This window comes from Meles meles, chromosome 2, assembly GCF_922984935.1.
Source record: "Meles meles chromosome 2, mMelMel3.1 paternal haplotype, whole genome shotgun sequence".
In the NCBI taxonomy this organism is placed as follows: Eukaryota; Metazoa; Chordata; class Mammalia; order Carnivora; family Mustelidae; genus Meles; species Meles meles.
The window spans coordinates 129268637-129289782 of NC_060067.1; the positions used below are offsets into that span (position 1 = coordinate 129268637).

A 21146-nucleotide genomic window follows, 5' to 3' on the forward strand; every position below is an offset into this window, starting at 1 on the left:
CTGATTCAATTTCTTTGCTGGCTATCAATCGGTTCAAGTTTTCTATTTCTTGCTGTTTCAGTTTTGGTAGTTTATAATTTTAGGTATTAATAAAAATTCATGGGTATAAAATATGTGATATATTTAAGTCTTTTGCAGTTATTATTCCTATTGATATCCAAATTGCCTCAAATTTACTTGGTCTTCATCACATTGGCTCCTGAGTCTTTTGACACAACTCTGATAGTTTTGGAGAGCTTTCTTGCATTTTTTTTTATCACAAGATGTTCTAAGCTAATCTTATATACTCTTGGTACTGAATCAATACAATTTTTAATGCTGTTTTCAGGTTCAGTAGTTTTTTTTTTTACAATGCACATATTTTTGCCATAGTAAATAGATTGAAAATAAAGTGTAGCACGTGAATAAAATTTATAGAGTAGTGTGACCATATTAGGTAAATCCCACATTTTATGTCTAAAAAGAAATCAGCATTTTTCTGAGAAAGATGTAGGACTTTCTGGAATCAGAAAGATGATGTGATGAGTCCTGAATTCTTTTTGGAGCCCAGATTTTGTGTTTTTCATTAAGCTATTAATGGAAATGTTGAATTTAGGTTGGCTGTGAAGACATGAAGTGATGTGGAAGACAAATTTATGTACTGCTTTTCCTAGTGTTAAACTGAAGATTTAACTTTAGGGAATAAGTTCCCCAATTATTTTCCTTCTCAATCCTACATATGAAGTAATATATTTTTGTACCCCTGGGGATAAAAATACATTATATGTTTATTAAAAAAAAATTTGGAAGGGGAGGCGAACCATAAGAGACTATGGACTCTGAAAAACAACCTGAGGGTTTTGAAGGGTTAGGGGTGGGAGGTTGGGGGAACAGGTGGTGGGTAATAGAGAGGGCACGTTTTGCATGGAGCACTGGGTGTTGTGCAAAAACAATGGATACTGTTACGCTGAAAAAAATAAATAAAATGGAAAAAAAAAGAAAAAAAATAAATAAAATGGAAAAAAAATACAAAGAAAATTTTCTAAGTCATATGATGTTATAAGCAAAGTTAGTATTAAATAGTAAACAGGTCTTACATTTGAAAAGTTAAGTAAATGTAACGAATCTGAGCTAGAAAACTAACTGCTACCATCTGGTTAATAGGTGAACATTTTAATCTCTGTGGGATCAGTCCCAATAACAAAAACATGATGTGACAGAAGGCTGAGGAAAACAACGGCTGACTGGAAGACAATAGGAGGATATATAACAGCCTCATTGAGATTATTGGCTTGTATGCTCACACAGACTCATGTAGATTTGTCTCCCTGAAAATGTTTGCAACATTTTCATTCAACATCCTCTTGAGGATGTTATTATGAAATGATAGGTTGTCATATGTAAAGAAACAGTCTTTCCCATTCTGTAAGAGAAAGAAATGTGTGTCATGTCTTTGGATCTCACGTTAACCAAAGGTATCACAGACATTACTCTTTGGTAATATCTGAAAGAAGACAGCTGAAAGAGCTGAAAGAAGGGGAGACTATCCCCCCGGAAATATGGTTCTTTCCATCAGAACAATAGCATATAGATAAAAGAGTTTTTGATGTGAAGCGGAAATAATTCAATGTCGATAAAGATCCTCACTGTAGCTTTTTAGAGGAGTCAACATCCCCTCAGTTGCACAAAAATATCAGACTTAAAAATATATTTGCTGTCAATTTCACAACGTAATTCTGAGTTATTCCAGTATCTTTTTCGGTCATCATTTTTCTTTGCCTTCCTAGGCTTATCAACACTGCAAGCTGTACTGGATTCTGCTGCGGAAAAGAAATGGCAAGTGACTGCTATCAATGTGGGAAACATTAACAATGACAAGAAAGATGAGACATACCGATCACTTTTTCAAGATCTGGAGTTAAAAAAGGAACGGCGTGTAATCCTGGACTGTGAACGGGATAAAGTAAACGACATCGTAGACCAGGTTGGCTACTCTGTTTTCTAATGGCACCAAATATAGAATGTGCGTGCAGTGTCAGCATTTGCAGCGAGTATTCGTGTGAGGTGCTGAACAGCAGTTTTTCCTTTATGGTTTATGTAGGATGAAGCAAAGGTCATCAATTAAATTACCTCTGGCTTCAGTTAGCAATAGCAGATGGTCTTCAATCATGCTGACATACCATACTAATCATTAACTATATTCAATATGTAGCTACTGAGTCTTATGTTCTGTATGATTAGCATTGCCCTAAAGTTTGATATTTTTAGTTGGAAATTTAAAATTTAAATTGTTGAACATTTTAGAGATAAAGGAGTGGCCACTAATTAAGTGAAAATAAGGCTGGGGTTCTAAGAGAGAAGTGAGCAGTTTGTGGCAAAACATAAGACCATCAAACATTAGAGTACAGTATGGAACATTGAGCCCATGTTGTCTGAACACATCCGTGTCTTCAGAGAATGCCTGTATTTGTTTTTCCAAGATTTTTGTTTCCTCCTGCTAGGTGGGCTTTGTGTCACTATAAAACTATTAATCTATGAAATTAAAATTTGTAGGGGAGACATATTCAGTCTGTGTTTGCTGTTTGAGAAGTTTACTGGACATAAGGATGTTTTATCTGTGCTTACCATACCACTTTGATTCCACTTAAGTCTCTTAGGATAGGACAGCTATTCAGTAATATCTTAATGATAAAAATAAGATCCACTATATTATATGTAGGGTAAATAACCAGGGATGTTAGTGAAGCAGCATCATGATTTAGTGAGTTAAGATCTGCTTCACTGGGTATCTGCTTCTTTTCCCAACTGATAAATGTGTGTGTGTGTGTGTGTGTGTGTGTGTGTGTGTGTGTGTAGTGGCTATTGGTTACTTGGAATAATATAGGATTGGAAGAAAAATATGCAGTTAAGTATGCATTTCTTGGCCCTTTTAGATTTTGAGTAAAAAATTAATTCACCATTTGTATAACACAAAACATTTTGCAAACATAAATGTTGATGTAGCTTTAATTGATATGTAATAATACAGGCCCTAAGACATACAAAATGGATCTCACATAAAATATTAAATAACTGGATAAACTAACTTGTTATGAGAAAGAGCTAAATGTTTTATGCCAGAGAGGTGAACGTTTCAGTGAAAAAGTCTTAATTCTTGTCTCAGGAGATGAAGTTAGGGTTGTTTTAACCTGAAGGCCTCTTGTTCAAATGTGATCCTCAGCAACTCATTTGAATTTCATAGGAGATTCTCATTAAAACTGAATTTTAATAATAGTCATTAGTCTTTTTTTAAAGAATTTATGTATTCATGGATCATCATAACAAATGTTGGTGAAAATCTACATGAAAATAATTATTTCCAAAACTAGAAGATGGAAACTATAGGAGAATTTGGGAATATATGGAATGTAATATGTTGAAACAAATATATGATGATTAAATGTACATATGGACATCCATTCAAAAGGTACAGAGACTTTGCACATGTTTATTGTATTTTCATAAGACACTCTTAAATTATTAAATGAGTGTGTACAGTGGTTGGTTGCATCATTCAGCAAACATTAACTGTAGACATCCTCTGTGTCTAGAATGAAATGTGCAAAGATAGGGAATAGGGGTAGCTGTGCTCCATTAACCCATGGTTTAGAGGGGAAGACAAATTTTACATGTCATACTGTAGTTCTACAAGTTAGAAAGCAATGTGGTCTAAGAGGAGGAAGAAGAACCTATCTTTAACAGGGACAGGAGGATCTATGGAGGGTTCACACACTGACAGCATTTGTCTGGCTTGTTTTCATTCATTTACTCATTCATTAAATTTCCTTGGGTGTCTAATATTGCCAGACAAGCACTGTGGTAGATCCAAGAAAGTAATGTTAAATAAAACAGGCAACCCCATTAAGGTAAATATTTATGATATATTTACAGAAATTAATATGCAATTATGATGGTGGTATATATGAATGAAGAGAACAGGATGTTAAGAAAAAAATTCCAAAAAAATTTAGATTAAGAGATCATGGAAGACCTTCAAGGAGTAGAGTGACCCAAGCAAAAAGTGGGATTGAACTATATTTAAAGAAAAAGAAACAGTATTTACTTATTCACTCTGTAAATACTTAGAAAAAGAGGGCCTGGAGAAGCTTGCAAGATTATTGGACTTTGTAGCATAAATTAAGGATTTTGCTTATTATGCTAGAAGCAATGGGAAGTCACCAAAACTGTGTCATCAGGGAAATGAGCTAATGGTTTGAATGTTTCTCTGCAGCCCTGGCATTTCCTGCTTTCTTTTGGTGTGAAATTTTCTTTAAAAAAAAAAAAAAAAAAAAGAGAGCTACATTTGAATATCTAAGTACTAGGACTACAGCATGGCCATTTCACCAAAGTCTTACTCTCTTGAATTGCTATAGATCAGTGAAAAGTCACACTGATTCTGTAATGTCCCAAACTGTCATGAGCATTACCAATAAGACCTCAACCTCTTGTTCCATCATACGTTTATCTCGCCATTGAGTTTTGACTTAGATTTGTGGAGAAAGATTAGTTTCTCTGATGCTTTGCTGCCTCAAGCTGGAAATAATAATGTTCATTTGAACTAAATTGCAAGCATCTCAAAACTCTTAAGGTGGGAATATTATTTTATAAATTCATATAAATATTATATATATAATATAATATATAATATTATTTTATAAATTCATATAAGAATTCTTTTATATGCTTATTAGTAATTTTTAAAATTAATGTTCTACTATAAATTTTAGTGTCAGTGTGTGAGTATAAAATCTCAGGTGTTGATTTCAGCTGTCTAATGTTTTAGAAAAATAGCTTTTGTAGAAATAAAATTATGACTTATGGATTCAATATTCTTTTCATTTTACATTTCTTAAAATCTTGTGACTTTATTTTCACTGAAGACAAAACTGAAATAATTCAAAACTGTCTTCACTGAAGACAAAACTGAAATACACTGTTACTTTTTTCTGAGAGAAATATTCTCTGTATTTTAGAATTATATTTTGTCAAATAGGACCCATCATAGGATATCAGAAAACATAGTAGATAAAATTCCACTTTTTTCCTCAATTAGGTCATAACATCAATAATTATAATTTATATTATTTGCATGTATTAAATAATTATTTCTTTATCTTTGTTAGGTTATTACCATTGGAAAACATGTTAAAGGTTACCATTATATCATTGCAAATCTGGTAGGTGAATTAATTGATATTTTTAATTTTAATAGAGATACTTAGAAAATAGTTTTGAATGACCAGCATTTATTAGAGTACTTTTAAAAACATATCTTGATTATACTGATCAATTAGAAGTAACAATGTTTTTCTGAGTTTGTGTTTTAGACTGACTTCCCACTTTATATACTCTAATCAATTTCCTATTATAAGTGATGTAAGAAATATTTGATAAACTTTATAAATTGTCTTAGAAGGCATATTTAATTATGGAAAAGTTTTCAAAAATATCTGAAGTTCAATTGTTCAAATTTCCTCTTGTTTCTCACTATCACAGTGTTTTATAATTTTTCCCTTTGTGCATTCCTTTAAAGTTTTCAGTAAACATAGTATTTGAGATAAATACACATTTGTGAAAATACATCTTAGTGAAAAATGAAAGCTGGAAATGTCAAGAATTTTTTTTTATTTCTGATTTTCTATTTACTATGTAAGCAACACAATGACATTAAATCCCTGTAGCTGATCACTTTTTCTTTGGGCTTTCTTTCAAATTATGATTATACTGAACATCTAAGTGATTATATCTCCTTCTCTTAAGTATAATCAGAGCCAAGTTGGAATTATTGTTAGACATTTTTTTCAAAATAGTTTTCAGATCAGTAGTAAAATGATCTTAAGTCTTTACTGTTGCAAAGTTTTATGTTCTTTGAAGTATGATCTTACTTGACTGAGAAAACTGCCCTCCCCAATCTCAGGAAGATAGAAAAAGAGGGAGAAAATGAGAGCTTATTCTAAATAGCATAATAAGACTTTGGAAAGGTCTCATATTTACCCAAATGTAGACTGACTGACTTTCTTGCTTGCTTGCTTGCTTTCTTAGAAAGAGGGATGGGGGATAAGGGCAGAGGGAGAGGCAGAGAGAGAATCCCAACCTGGTTCTATGCTCAGCAGCGTGGAGCCTTACTTGGGGCTTGATGTCATGACCCTGAGATCATGACCTGAGCCGAACCAAGAGTTGGCTGCTCAACCCACTGAGCCCGGGCACCCCTGTAGATTTGTTTCTATAGGTTGTTTCTGGAATATTATATTGTTCTATCAGAAGACATTATTTCTAGTAATGATGGGGGAAAAAAACCCTTTATAACTAATAAATACTCTTTTCACTAGAAGGTGACATCAGTGATTTAGAATATTAAATCTCAAATCTGCATGTTATTAGTAGAGGTTTGTTGTTCAGATAAACCTTCTGTTTGCCAATGAAATGGCTATTATAAAATTCATTAGAATTTATCTATTGATATGGTATTACAGATCCTAAGTGACTCCCTACCAGAGAAGCAGGGGTTAAAATAAATGAAGCTCTGTATTCACTCTCTTCAGAACCACATTCTGTGCAGGGAACAGCCTGGACAGTCAGTCCCCTGTGTGAATTGTGCCATTTGATAAACAACACAGAGCCACATTGAAAGCCGTGATCTTTAAAAATGTCCAGATGGAGAAGATTATATTGGAACATTGAGAAATAATGACAGAAGGTGGCTCATCAATTTGAGAGTTGATATCTGATGCTATGAAATGGGAAGAAATGTACAGATGACCAAAGTGAGGGGAAAAAATTAGAAAACAGAAAATGTGTGCCTGTTGCTGTCATCTTCTAGGGAGGAACATGGCTTGTATTTTATCTGAATTCAAATTCTGCTTTTCCATTTCTGAATACTTGGCATCTTCACCATACGGAGCTTCCAGTGAGTCAGTAAGTTCAAAGTATCTGAGGAGTGTTGCAGTTTCTGAGAATTTAGAGGGCACTTGAAATTTTCACTGACATTTAAAATTGAAGAATGCAATTCAGAGTTGAAGAGCTTTCATCTTCCAAACTCTCGATTGGAGATACCTCCCTTTCTCTGTCTAGGGTCTAATGAGTGTTAAATGAGGTGGCGATAAAAAAAAAAGTCCTCAGATACAGCTTTTGATGAATTTCCTCAGGAACTGGTAATGGTTGATTAGGCTCCCAAAACACAGATTGTGATTAAGTTCCTGATACAGCATTTAAAAGGATAATTTGGACATAAAGTGATGAAGAAGTGGTCATAAAGGGAGGCAGTTCTCATTTCTTCAACCTAGATATGGACAGAAAGTACTGCAATCCTCCCCCACCTGACTACCATACAGTGAAGCACATTCATCAGGTAGCCTCCCCCAGGCACATGGAAATTCCAAGAAATCTTTTAGTGTCTGAGTGTTAAATAGCCAAGGAGAATTGGGCATTTGAGAAAAGTCTGGGCCATGAAGGATGTAATACAAAACAAATAAATGAATGAATAAATAAAGAGAAACAGGGCAGGCAGAAAACACAAGAAAAATGTTTAAAATTGTAAAGAGTATCTGCAGAGTAATAGAAAATTAACTATCCACAAAGAAGAGAGAAAGTATGTTATGAAAAAGAGGAAAAACTCACAGAATAAGAAATAATTATGGGAAGTTAGCTTTTTTCCTACGACAACAAGTAAAATTAGATGACTTTGATGATAAGTTTAAGAAAAATCTTCCAGATTATGTAACAAAACGACAATACAGTATGAGGTGGTGTATACAGGGAACCTGTGAAAAACTTAGATGTTCAATCTAAGAGTTACAATGTCATAATAATAGGCATTTTAGAAAGATGGACAGTAAAGACAGGGGAAAGAAATTATCAAAGAACATTCAGAAAAATTCCCAGTACTCGGTGACACAAATATGCCCATTGACTACACAAAACAATGAAAGAAAAGAGACTTCTTTTATGTTTCAAAGAAAATGTCATCATGCAATTTCAGAGATCAATAGAAGATCTGAAACATTTCAGACAGGTGGGAGAAGGCAGAGAGGAAATATGGAGCAGGTCACATACAAAAAATAATTAGAAATAATAACATTGTATTTTTCAATAGGAACAATAAAAGTCAGTGGAACGATGTCTTCGGGTTATGAGTGTAATCAAGTGTCAGAGCAAAATGAAGATATCTTGAGACATTCAGTTTCTCAAAAAATTTACCTCCAATGTGTCTGAGAAACTGTTGAGGGCTCTGGAAGAAGAAGGGAGTAAAACATGAGAGAATAGTGATCTAGGAAGTGAGAGAACAAGTCAGAAACATGGTGAAGGGACACTCCAGAGTAACAATTGCAGAAGAGATGGAAAGAGGCATCAATTCAAATCGCAGCATTCAGAAGGTCTCCTGTAAATTAAATATTCAGAAAAAAGAGAAATAGATTACTCGATATGTTTGATATTACTTAAAAAAATGTTTACTCATATAAACATGAAAAGTTCTCATGGAGCAACTAGAGAAAAATAAGGATAGGTACATAGAAAACTATAGTAGTGAAAAAAATGAAGCAATTATTAACATTAGAGTGAGATACTATTCGAGAAGGAAAATGCAGGGACACTGGGTGGTTCAGTTGGTTAAGCTCTCAACTCTTTATTTCCACTAAGATCACGGTCTCAGGGTTGTGAGATTGAGCCCCATCTCTGTGCTGAGCATGTATCCTACTTAAGATTCTCTCTCTCTCTGCCTTTCCCCTCCAACTAGTGCTCTCTCTCTCTTAAGAAAAAAAAAAAGAAAATACAGTCATACCACATTATTTGACTGCTATGAATAACAGAATTATAAATATGATAACCATGAACATGAAAATGGGTGAGCAGGTAAATGTGGATGAATTATATACACATCACACATAAGCAGAAACTCAATAAAGATATCTAAAGTTGATAAATTAAGAAAAAATAGAGAAAATGTGTGCAGAAATATGGAGGTAAATATATGAAAAACAAAAATTACTGAAATTGCTTGTTTTGAAGCAGCTTAACTGGAGCATGGATGGGACAGAGCAGAAAATCTGTGACTTTTGTTATATATATATATATATATTCTGGCACTATTTGCATTATTTAAATAAAAAGGAAAACCAAAATTTGACCCAATAATGAAGTAATTATCCTTCTTTACACAAATAGTACTAAAATATGTTTTTTAATATCAATAACAAAGAAAAGATTCTCCCATATTTGAGACTCAGTGATATTTTCAATCCTTATGCAGAATGATGAGAAGTAAATGTATAAGGTAAAAAATACTTATAATTGTGATTTATTAAAATTGTGACTTCATCCTTGAGATAATGTCCTCTCAAATTGAGATAGAATTTATGACAGCGCAATATTTGAAATTAATGGCAGCACCACATGATAGTTTTACTAATGACTGAATTCATTCTAATAATGCAAGAGATTGATTTTTAAACTCTCATATATTTTATAAAAAGTTAAGCTCCATACTTAATATGATATTGTTTGAGTGTTTGCAAATGATGACTAGGCATTTAGTACCTTCCATTCTCATTTTAATGATGTTTTATCACCTATGAGAATGAACAATTAAAATAGGAATAACTTGTTTACTATGTTGTATCTCTTGGGGAACTAGCTTTATGTTCTTGAGTATTTATAACTATGTGGTAGTGCTCTGTTGTAGATTGAATAAATAAAACCAGTACTTACCCACGGAAGATTTCTCAGTAAAATGGAGAGCTTTTATGTGAGTACAACCAATAAACATTCATTGATTAAGGATCCGCTGTGATGCCAAGATGACAGTAGGTACTAGTGCAGAGTATTGGCTGATAAATACAGGAAACATTTCCTCCAGGCTTTTTTTTAATCTCTCATGTGTTCTTTGACATTTGTAAAATCACAATGTATGGAGTTATTGGGTAAATGTTAAGTTCTCTTTGAGTCTTAATGGAAAGCCTGACATATGTGCTCTATGTCTAGGGATTTACTGATGGAGACCTATTAAAAATTCAGTTTGGAGGTGCAAACGTCTCTGGATTTCAGATAGTGGACTATGATGATTCCCTGGTATCCAAATTTATAGAAAGATGGTCAACACTGGAAGAAAAAGAATACCCTGGAGCACACACAACTACAATTAAGGTATATCTCTATCTACTAATATGTCCATCTACATCTAGATCTATATATCTGTATCTTTACCTATCTGTAGCTAACTGCTGGCAAGTAGTGTGTTCTCTGGGACACTCTAGGAAGAAGATGAAAATCTTAATTTGTTTTAGGAACAAAAAGAAATAAGTGCTTTATGAAATCAAACAAGGAATCTTTGAATTCTAAACGCAATGCACTGTTCTGATATGAACACGACCAGACTCATCTTTTATTCTCCATGGGTCTGGACTTCACTTGTTTATTCAACATATTTTGTTATGCATACACCTACCTACATATATTTACCTCTAAATGTTAAATGCTTCTGCTGTTGATAGGAAGGTTTTCTTCCTTCTGTTGGTCACCTTATTGACAGTGGAGATAAGAGAGAATCGTAGCGTGTGTGGAATGAGATGATCACATTCTTTATGAAACTGGACTTATGAAAAATAAGAGCAAAAGTTGCAAAGCATTTCAGATATATAGTGATTTCGTTTATTTGTGTATTATTAAGCAGAAGTGTATGAACCAGCCAGGACAATGTTATTTTAGTTGCTCTCCCAGTTTATACATCAGACAGAGGTTTTGTGGTTGTTTTCTGCACCTAATGAAAAGAAAAAACAGATATGGATTTTTGGCTTTAAATTTGTGTCTGGCTATAAGGCTGGTCCTGAGTAAGGATTGAAAGCATTGAATTCTCTATTTTTGGATATGTGAATGGATCCTGTTAATTATAAGTTAAATTCAGGAAACCATCTCATAGAATGTTAAAGAATAACCCAGAGTTATTTTTTCCCTCAAAACTAGGTGACTTTGTTTGGTGACCATCACTGATATTCCCCATGTACACTGTTTATAAGAGTTCTATGGGTTTGTGGGGGTACCTTCAGGTAACAAAGCTGATAAGAAGACAAATGGACATCTAGTCTTTTTATTGATGTCAGGGTATGGCTCCACCTGTGCTCAGGGTGTGTATCCACCTGCTGCTCTCATTCTGTGGAATCATAGCTTCCATCCATTCCAAGATGGTGGCTTTAAAGTTCTCTGATGAAGATTGCATGTGGCATTCATCCCCAAATAGAACTAAAGTGCTCATTTTGAATACTCGATTAGTCACCGTGTTCCTACCACTGCTGTCTACTGTGAGAAGGATGAGAGCAAAATGAGATGACTGTTTTCTCATGGAAGTCATATCATTATTGAAGTGAATGGGTCATGTATCAAAATGCAAGACAAATTTGGGGTCTGAGGGATTTTTAGCAATACATTCTGTTAACAATTTCACCAAAACCTAGCTCCAGATTTCACTCTGCTGGGAGCTTACTCCCTCCTGCTGTAGCACTTAAAAACAAAAACAGAAACAATAGTAAAAACAAAAGCAACCCCCCCCAAAACCAAAAAAGACTCTTATCTTTGAAAATTCCCAGTCTAATGGAGGAGAAGAACATGTCAGTAAGCAAATAAGCAAAACAGAGAATGATGCATGTAAAATATGCCAGCTTTCCACATATGATTAGGACAGTATGGGGGAAAGGATGTTAAGGAGGGCTCTCCAGGGGTAGGGTGTCTCAGGAGGGCTTTTCACGTAGTTGAGCGGGAGAAAAGCTATAGGAGGGTGTTGGAGGAGGAGAATGTACACAGATTCAAAGTGATACAAGGGCATGACAGTGTCAGGAAACTGTACTTTTTCTTCCTTTTTTTGTTTGTTTTGTTTTGTTTTCTGCCATAAAAATTCAAAATACATGGATTAGGTGAGAGATGGACATTTTGTGGGAGTTACCAATAGTTAAGTCTCTTCTAATGTTAGCAGATGTAAAAGATAGGAATCACTGGACAGGGCTTTCATGATTTTTTCTGCTCCATGGGCAGAAAAAAGGAAGAAAAACTACTTGGGGGAATGATACAGTATTTTCTAATATAAACAATAGCATTATATTCAGTATATGACCTGTTTAAGAAAGGAAAGCAAGAATATTTCCTAATGAGATTATTTCTTTCTATATTGTCTTTTGGGTCATTGACTGTACCAGGTACATAGCCTGATAATTTAAATCATGTTTTATTATCACCAAAATAAAAACTTAGGTTATAGGCATAAAAACCTGCAAAAATGCAATTCAGTACATGAAATTCTCCCTGTGGTTAGGCTTGGGAGATAATATAAATTATTTCATGTTGTGGGAATATTAAATAAATGATTGTTTTAAACTTTTAGTCTTCTCCAGAAGTTAACAAATCTTCTATAGTTTCTTAGTTAAAATCATCCTTATTCAATAAATACAAGTAAAATATAAATATTTCAATATTTCACATATTTTAATAACCAAGAAATATGTTAATAATGTTAAATTTCTTCAGTCTTATACTCTGTACAAAAAATTACTCTAAAGTCATGGTACAGAGATTTTAAATCTGGTTCACCAATTTGCTAATTTCAGGCAATGTTCATTCATTTATTCATTTATCAATGCATTTATCCACTCAATGCCTATCTATTGAGCTTTTACTCTGCAAGCTGGCACTGTTCTAAGTGTCAGAGAAATGACAAAGTTCCAGTCTGAGAGCATTAAGGAACCACCAGAGGAGAGTTTTGATACAGGAAGATTACTGGTTACCCTCTTCTGCAACACTGTCTGCTGACAATAGATTGTAGGTGATGGCAGGTGAGCTTTTAGGAAGATATCACGATGGCAGGTGAGCTTTTAGGAAGATATCACGAACAATCCAAGCAGCTGATGTAACTGATCGTAGTTGTCTTAAGTGTGGTGATGGCACCAGGAAGGAGGGAAATGAATGGGTTTGTTACAATTGCCAAGTCTTTCGGATTTCTTTATTTGTAAATGAAAAAAAACTATTGCAGCAATCATAACCATTCGTTTATTATATAGTGATATAGATTCAGTTGAAAGATATTTGTGGGTTAAAAACAAGACTCTGAAAGGCAGTCCGCATCATTTGTGTCTTCCTGACCCCCGTGTCCTACAGTGCTTTACACACAGTAGACACATAGTAGATGTTTGTTGAAATGAAAAATATAAAGAAACCCTTTGAAAATAAATCTCTGAGAAAGAATAATTATCATTTCTGTGAACTTTGGCTAAAATTTCTGAACTAATATTTGTTATGGCCTTTTATTCAGCCCTGGCATAAAAGTAGTGGTATTTTACTTGACGACCATCAGACCAGAACCATTACGGTACCTAGATTTAGATGGGACAATTAAAGTGACCATTTTACCTTCCTTAAAAAAAAAAAAAGTTTCAAAAGAGGCAGATAATAAAGATGATTTGACACTCTCTCAAAAATAATTTACAAATACTTCTATTTTTAGATAGATTTTCAGTGTTTCGGTGTCTTCAACAACTTGTAAGATGATAGCTATCCATTCGGCCTGGTTACATCAGCAATCTGAACCTTGGTTCAACTTCGCATTTGTGATATTCTGCTGCTGTTAAGGCATTCAACAATAATACATGACCATGACTGACCTTATCGTGGCCCTTTAAATAATGGTTTTCCCATCAGAATCTCATTTCAGTCAGGAAAGGACTTAAAGCACAGACTCAAACTTTTTTAATTGCTGCCCTAAGAGAGTTATTAGGCCTGTCTGAAAATAGCATAATCTTTTTCAGTTCAGTAATTAGCGCCATGCATTATATAGTACCCTAGTGGCTTAATAGAATTAATTCTGCTTCTTGAACATTTTAACTGACCAAAACCACTGCTGACACATTGGCATCCCCTACTCCTAATATTAAAGTATTTTGCCACACAATAGCCTAGATACTTGACGTGTTTTTTTTCTTATATTCTATGGCTTGAAAAGTATGTAAATGGTTGAAATAAGCCCATAAATTAAAATTTTGATATTGGGGGCACCTGGGTACCTCAGTCGGTTAAGTGTCTGCCTTGGTCTCAGGTCGTGATCCCAGGATCCCGAGACCCAGTCCCACGTTGGTCTCCTTGCTCAGCGGGAAGCCTGCTTCTCCCTTTCCCTCTGCTGTTCCCCCCTCCCACCGCCTGTGCTCTCTCTTGAGCATGGGCTCTTTCTCTCAGAAAAATCAGCAAAATATTAAAAAAATAAAAGAAATGATTTTAAAAATGGAGTAAAATTATGATATTGGTAAAATTTTTATTAAAAATAATTGAAAAATATATTGTACTATTTAACCATATGTTAGAGCATTAAAAGTAAAAAGGCATCATTACTATTTGTAATACTACTGCAGGATATCTGATTCATCTCATTTCCACATTTCTTCATCTGTAGAGGGAATAAATTTAGGCAATGTATAAGATTTATCTCAAATATCTAATGCCATGAATATGTAAAGTGCTAATTTGACATTTAATAAAACATACACTAATCTAATTTTTGCTGAATCTATGATTTCTCAGATGGTTCTTCTCTTAAAAATTGTAATGACTTTCAGGCAGTCATTTCTCAACTCCAAATATCAAAATCAAACCCTAAAATATCTTGGAACATATTTGTTTATTTTCCCTGGATTAAAAAAGTTGAGGAGCTTTTACTTCGTTAGAAGATTCCTAGGAAGTGGAGAAAGTCTGGGAGAAATTTATGTAACCAACAAAATAAAAGATCTGTCTCTAAGAAAGTCTCTCCCTGGCAATAACGGGTGAATCAAACCAGACAATGTTTTCATTTGAGTATTTTTTTTCCATTGTAATGAATCTAATTAGTTTTGTCTGAAACTTTTGAGTGCTTATATGAACCCAAAGTTTCAGAATGTAAAAGTCTTTGTCCTTAAGCAAGACTCAGTCAGGGTCAGTAGCCAATCTGAATAATTCATATAAAATATGTTGTTTTAATGTATTCCTTTTACATGAAGAGTATTTCTTCACAGGGGCTTAAAAATTATTTTTACTATTCAAAAAGAATAATAAAGGATGTTAAATGTGATTTCTTTCCAACAGACCTGGTTTTTTCACCCTTGAAACTCTGTGCTTACTAGATGTTGATTTTTTTTTTTTTTACTTTGTAGTTACAATTTAACTTTTTTAGGGCAGTTTAAGGTTCACCACAACACTGAGCAAAAAAAGAATTTCTGTATATCTCTTCCCCCCACCCCAAGCACAACCTCCTCCAATATCTGCTTCACTCACGAGAGTGATTCATTTGTTAGAACTGATGAATGTTCATTGACATCATGATTACCCAAAGTCCATATTTTACATTATCTTTTGCTCTTAGTGAACATCCTATAGTTTGGGACAAATGTACAATAACATTCTCCCTTCATTATAGTCTCATAGTGAATATTTTCACTACTCTAAAAATCTCTGTTCTGCTTATTCTTCTCTCCTCTTGCTCAGAGCAAACACAGAATCTTTTTTACTGTCTCTGTAGTTTTGCCTTTTCCAGAATGCATATAGTTAGAATCATACAGTATGTAATCTTTTTAGATTTGCTTTTTTTCACTTAGTAATATACATACAAGGTTCCTCCATGTCTTTTCATGGTTTGGTAGCTCACTCTTTTTAAGCCCTGATAATATCTCATCATATTCGGTTACCTGGATGTACCATTCACTTACTGAAGGACATCCTGGTCGCTTCCAAGTTTCAGCACTTATGAATAAAGTTACCTCAAGTATATGTGCGATGGTTTTTGAGTGGATATATGATTTCAACTCCTTTGGGTAAATACCAAATAGTACAATTGTTGGATCATATGGTGAGAGTATGTTTATTTTTCAAGAAACTGCCAAATTGTCTCCCAAAGTGGCTGTACCATTTTGCATTGTCACTAGCGATGAATGAGAGTTCCTGTTGCCCCACTGATGTTGAGTTTCTGTGAAGATTCTGTGATTTTATGTGGTGAAGTTTCGAAGGACACATATTCAACAAGCCTTAAACAGCCTCATCACAGACACCTCTTTTCCAGAGGGCAGACTCCAATTAAATTTAAAATTAAGACAAGCTAATGAACTTAAATGTGTAATACTGTTTTTTTTAACAGCTCTAGTTGATCTTAATCATTGCCCAGAATCAAGAAAAAAAGAAAGAAGAAAGAAAGGGAGACTTTCTAAAGTTTTTCTTATAGGTTTACTTATTTTTCCTAGAACTCATCATTTTTGACCATTTTGATAACTTGATAAAATGAAGAAATTGAAAATTATATTGTGAGATTCTTTAGGGACATATCATTCAGCATATAAGAACTTTAATCAGGGGCACCTGGATGGCTCAGTGGGTTCCTCTGCCTTCGGCTCAGGTCATGATCTCAGGGTCCTGGGCTCTCTGCTCAGTGGGGAGCCTGCTTCCCCTCTCCCTCTGCCTTCCTCTCTGCCTACTTGTGATCTCTCTCTCTGTCAAATAAATAAATAAAATCTTAAAAAAAAGAACTTTAATCAAATAAGTGATACAATTTTATTTTTTTACTTTTTTAAAGATTTTATTTATTTACTTGAAAGAGAGAGAGAGACAGCAAGAGAGAGCATGAGAGGGGAGAAGGTCAGGGGAGTAGCAGACACTGATGGAGTTGGGAGTCTGATGCAGGACTCGTTCCTGGGACTCCGGGATCATGACCTGAGCCAAAGGCAGTTGCTTAACTGACAGCCACCCAGGCACCCCAAGTGATACAATTTAAAAAATGAGTATATACAATTTAATCAGGCCATAAGACCTTTAACAGCCCAAGGTTGTTACACAGAACATTATTTTTATGAAAAGTAATTGTTTTTTTTCCCATTTTATTTATTTTTTCAGCGTAACAGTATTCATTGTTTTTGCACAACACCCAGTGCTCCATGCAAAACGTGCCCTCCCCATTACCCACCACCTGTTCCCCCAACCTCCCACCCCTGACCCTTCAAAACCTTCAGGTTGTTTTTCAGAGTCCATAGTCTCTTATGGTTCGCCTCCCCTTCCAAATTTTTTTTTAATAAACATATAATGTATTTTTATCTCCAGGGGTACAGGTCTGTGAATCGCCAGGTTTACACACTTCACAGCACTCACGATAGCACATACCCTCCCCAATGTCCATAGCCCCCTCCCCCTCTCCCAATCCCACCTCCCCCTAGCATCCTCCAGTTTGTAAAGTAATTGGTTTTAAGGAAATTTTTAAAATGGTAATTTGTTTGGACAATGAATGTTCTTCAGACAAAGCTAAACTGGAATTGTCACTACAGGATTTCTTATGGCCTTTAATATGGCAATGTGAGAATCAGTTTCTGAATTTATTGGCTCACAGATTTTTGTAGATTAGGATAGTGGTTTTCAAAACAGCAAAACAAACTAGTTTTATATACCAGGTTAGATAGTAATAAAAGGAAAAAAGAAAGCAAACATGCTGGTTAATAACTTGTATTTTGGGGCATACTTTATAAGTCACCCGGCTTCTCATTTCCTCTAACCGTACTCATTTGGTGTGGTGTTTGCCAAACAAGGGCATCTGCTGTCCCTGTGTGTGACACTGAGGAGTTTCCTGGGACTGCAGATTTGTTGTGTAAAACAGGGATAGTACCTGACAAACCAAGATGGTTGGTCACCGTCATTGCCACAGAAGCACAGATATCTGAACTCAAACTCCACCTTAATTTTTTTTAACCCTGGGCAAAATATAATCTGTTAATTTAGAATCTTCATCTATAAAACTGGAGTAAAAATATTTGTTGCATAGAATTTTTTAAAAAGGGCTCATGAGGAAACCACCCAGCTCAGGTTGGTCGACATGAATTCTTTTTTCCTCACCAGCTTTTCCAATACTACTATGACATAGGAGAGGCATTGTTTTACTTATTTCATTGATAAGAAACACTTTATTTTCATTGATAAAAAGCACTTTATCTTAACCAAGGCAATTGAGCAGTAAATGATAAAATCAGGGCTTGGGCCCTGCCTTCTGGTGATACATTCAATACTTTCTAAACCATATACATTTCAATTTCAAGTGTCAAGGAGAATTTGAAAGTAGCTATTCATAGTAAGTTTTTAGCACTTTTATAACATGTAAAGTCTAGTACTTTTTCTTTGAATATCTTTTATTTTAGCACAGTGCAGATGACCCATGTTTAAGCATAGGTGCTATCGTAATAATGACCCATAAAATGGTATGTTATAGCCTATTTATCCTTTTCGTGTGTTCATTAAATCCTAAGTGCACATAGAACTTCTCCATTCCCTCCTTTTGTTGGCTGTCAGAATACTGGTTTCTGGTTTCAGTGATTACAGTAATGTATTATTGAATAATGTCTGATGACTGTTGGGCATAACAAACATGTTTAAAATGCATATTTCATTTTGTATTTGAAAAATAGCTCTCGATAAACATACATTTAAAATGCAACATGGGGGGGTAGGGGGATAGGAGAAGAATAAATGAAACAAGATGGGATTGGGAGGGAGACAAACCATAAATGACTCTTAATCTCACAAAACAAACTGGGGGTTGCTGGGGGGAGGTGGGATTGGGAGAGGGGGAGCGGGCTATGGACATTGGGGAGGGGAGGCGAACCATAAGAGACTATGGACTCTGAAAAACAACCTGAGGGTTTTGAAGGGTCAGGGGTGGGAGGTTGGGGGAACAGGTGGTGGGTAATGGGGAGGGCACGTTTTGCATGGAGCACTGGGTGTTGTGCAAAAAGAATGAATACTGTTATGCTGAAAAAATAAATAAAATGGAAAAAAAAATGGAATAAAAAGTACATTTGGAAAATGGACCATAAAAACGTTTTCCCAGATTTCTTCTTAAAGTGTGGATAGGATGCAATCGTGATACAGCACTGCAAAACATAATGGTCCCCCACTGAATTATAAATTTCCAACTCAGCTGAGGGATTTCACAGAACATAAACACCCGGACAGAGATGATACATTTGTTTTCAAGAAGGAGATACTTACATTGCCATCATGTTCCCTTCAAGTTAATTTACATCTAGTTTAGGGAATGGTAGAACTGAAATATCTAACTCTCCAATCAAAAATATGAATATATTTGTTTAGAAAAATACATGAGCCACATATGTAGAACATAAACAAAGAGGAACTCTGGATATCGTGTCTGTTTATTTTCTCTCCGTCCAGAATTGTGTTTTTATGATTGTGACTTTTAATTTAAAACAATAATGGGCTGGAGACTTGATTAAATTTGAGCATTTGAAAAAGGTTGAAAGGATTTTTCTTCTTAGCATGCTCATGCTCCGAATCATAATTGTTAACATGCTGCATGAACCTCAGTGCTTTTAGTTCATTCAACCTAATCTTATTTTTTTTTTAAAGATTTTATTTATTTGGTATATATGGAGAAATCACAAGTAGGCAGAGAGGCAAGCAGAGAGAGAGGGGGAAGCAGGCTCCCTGCTGAGCAGAGAGCCCCATGTGGGGCTCAATCCCAGGACCCCGAGATCATGACCTGAGCCGAAGGCAGAGGCCTAACCCACTGAGTCACCCAGGTGCCTCTCAACCTAATCTTATTTTTTAATGTAGTTTGCCAACATTTGTAGACCTCTAAAACATTTAGCAGATGGCTTGATAGATTTCTCATAGTAATGTGATCAGGCTGACCCAATGAAGATTTTGGCTTTTCACTATTATCGTAACTTTTTAATGTGCATTGCAATACTTCTTTTTTTAATATCTAATTTATTTAATTTAGGCTCTGTTTCCTATTCAGTGACCTAGACTTTATTTTAAAAATTACATTGGCAATGAACTAATTACTGTATAGGAAAGCAAATTAACCAAGTTTTTTCTCTAGGAGAATAGAAATAAGCATCTATGTAAGGTAGGTGGATAAATGCTGATATGTAATCTTATTTCTCCAGATATTTTCCCAAGTAAATAGGATTCAAAACAATGTCTTTTTCTTAAGAAAACAGTACATGAATATTCTAGAATACTTAGAAAAGAAATATAATCATGTTTTCTTCTTTATTATTGTAACCATTTTGTTTATTTTTCTTTCCCTTATTTGTGAAGAGATATTACCATTTTTTACCATTCTCATTAATCAATGAAGAAGGTATTTTTTAAATTTAGTTGTAATAATGTTTTCACTAATTTTATAATTGACACAATTCATATTGTTATATAACCTTTATTAGCATCACTTTTTAATGGCTGCATTACACTTTCTTAAGGCAAAAAGTACAGGTTTTAAAGATTCTTTATAGTCAGAAATGTGGGTTGTTTCTAAATATGGATGCATCTGACACATACTATATTTTGCTAATTTCTCAGGTATAGTTTGGAGAAAAAGGTTGAGCTTTTTTGGAAAAAATGGTGGTGGGTTTTACTTAGAGCTGTCTGGTTGAGATATTTGTGAGAACCTCAAGTGCATCCATCTGGGAGATAATCTAAATACGTAGAGGAATCCTATATAGGCCTGTAATGACATTGTTTAAGTGATATCACAAGGGAAGAAATAAGGAAGAAAACTTAGAGGTAAATATGAATATCTTTTTACAGTTTACTATACTCAGTCACAGGGCTCATGGCCTCAAAATCATTTTTTCTTCTTCTTGCCAACTTTCCCATCAAATTTGACTCATGGTCAAATGAAAGAGATTCAACTAAACTAATACATACAAAGATTAAATGAACAATAACCTCACACTGCCATTTTGGTATTAGAAAAATGGAGGCTTACAAAATTTCTGGATACATGGAGGGGATGATTCATACTACATGAACTATTTTTATTTGTCTTATTGTAATATCTCTCATATTAAGAGGATAAATCCGACATTTATCTACCATCAGATTGATTTATAACACTATGATAGATATATTGTGATTATCTTCTTATAACCTTTTCACTAGACTGGACTGGAAGAGAACATGAATCCTGTAAAGAGAGTGTCCAATATCAAGATCTCTGACTTCCCTGCCTACATTCTTTCCTTCCTTCCTAGGTCTTTTTAATGTATCTGGCCCTGCCCTGTTCTCTGAGAATTCAGTGGTGTAAGATGAGTTTTCTACTTTCCTGGAGTAAATATTCCAGTGGAGAAGAGAGA

The 21146-nt window shown here is 34.6% G+C and overlaps 1 protein-coding gene across 3 annotated transcripts in view; it reads left to right on the forward strand.

The window, feature by feature from the left end:
* The window catches only part of GRIA2 (glutamate ionotropic receptor AMPA type subunit 2), a 160442-nt gene that overhangs the window by 90213 nt on the left and 49083 nt on the right, over positions 1 to 21146 (forward strand). For all 3 annotated transcript variants that reach the window (XM_045997209.1, XM_045997208.1, XM_045997207.1), the window contains exons 4-6: positions 1767 to 1963; positions 5142 to 5195; positions 9997 to 10158. In XM_045997209.1, the coding sequence (XP_045853165.1) occupies positions 1767 to 1963; positions 5142 to 5195; positions 9997 to 10158 (413 nt within the window). The remainder of the gene's footprint in view (positions 1 to 1766; positions 1964 to 5141; positions 5196 to 9996; positions 10159 to 21146) is intronic.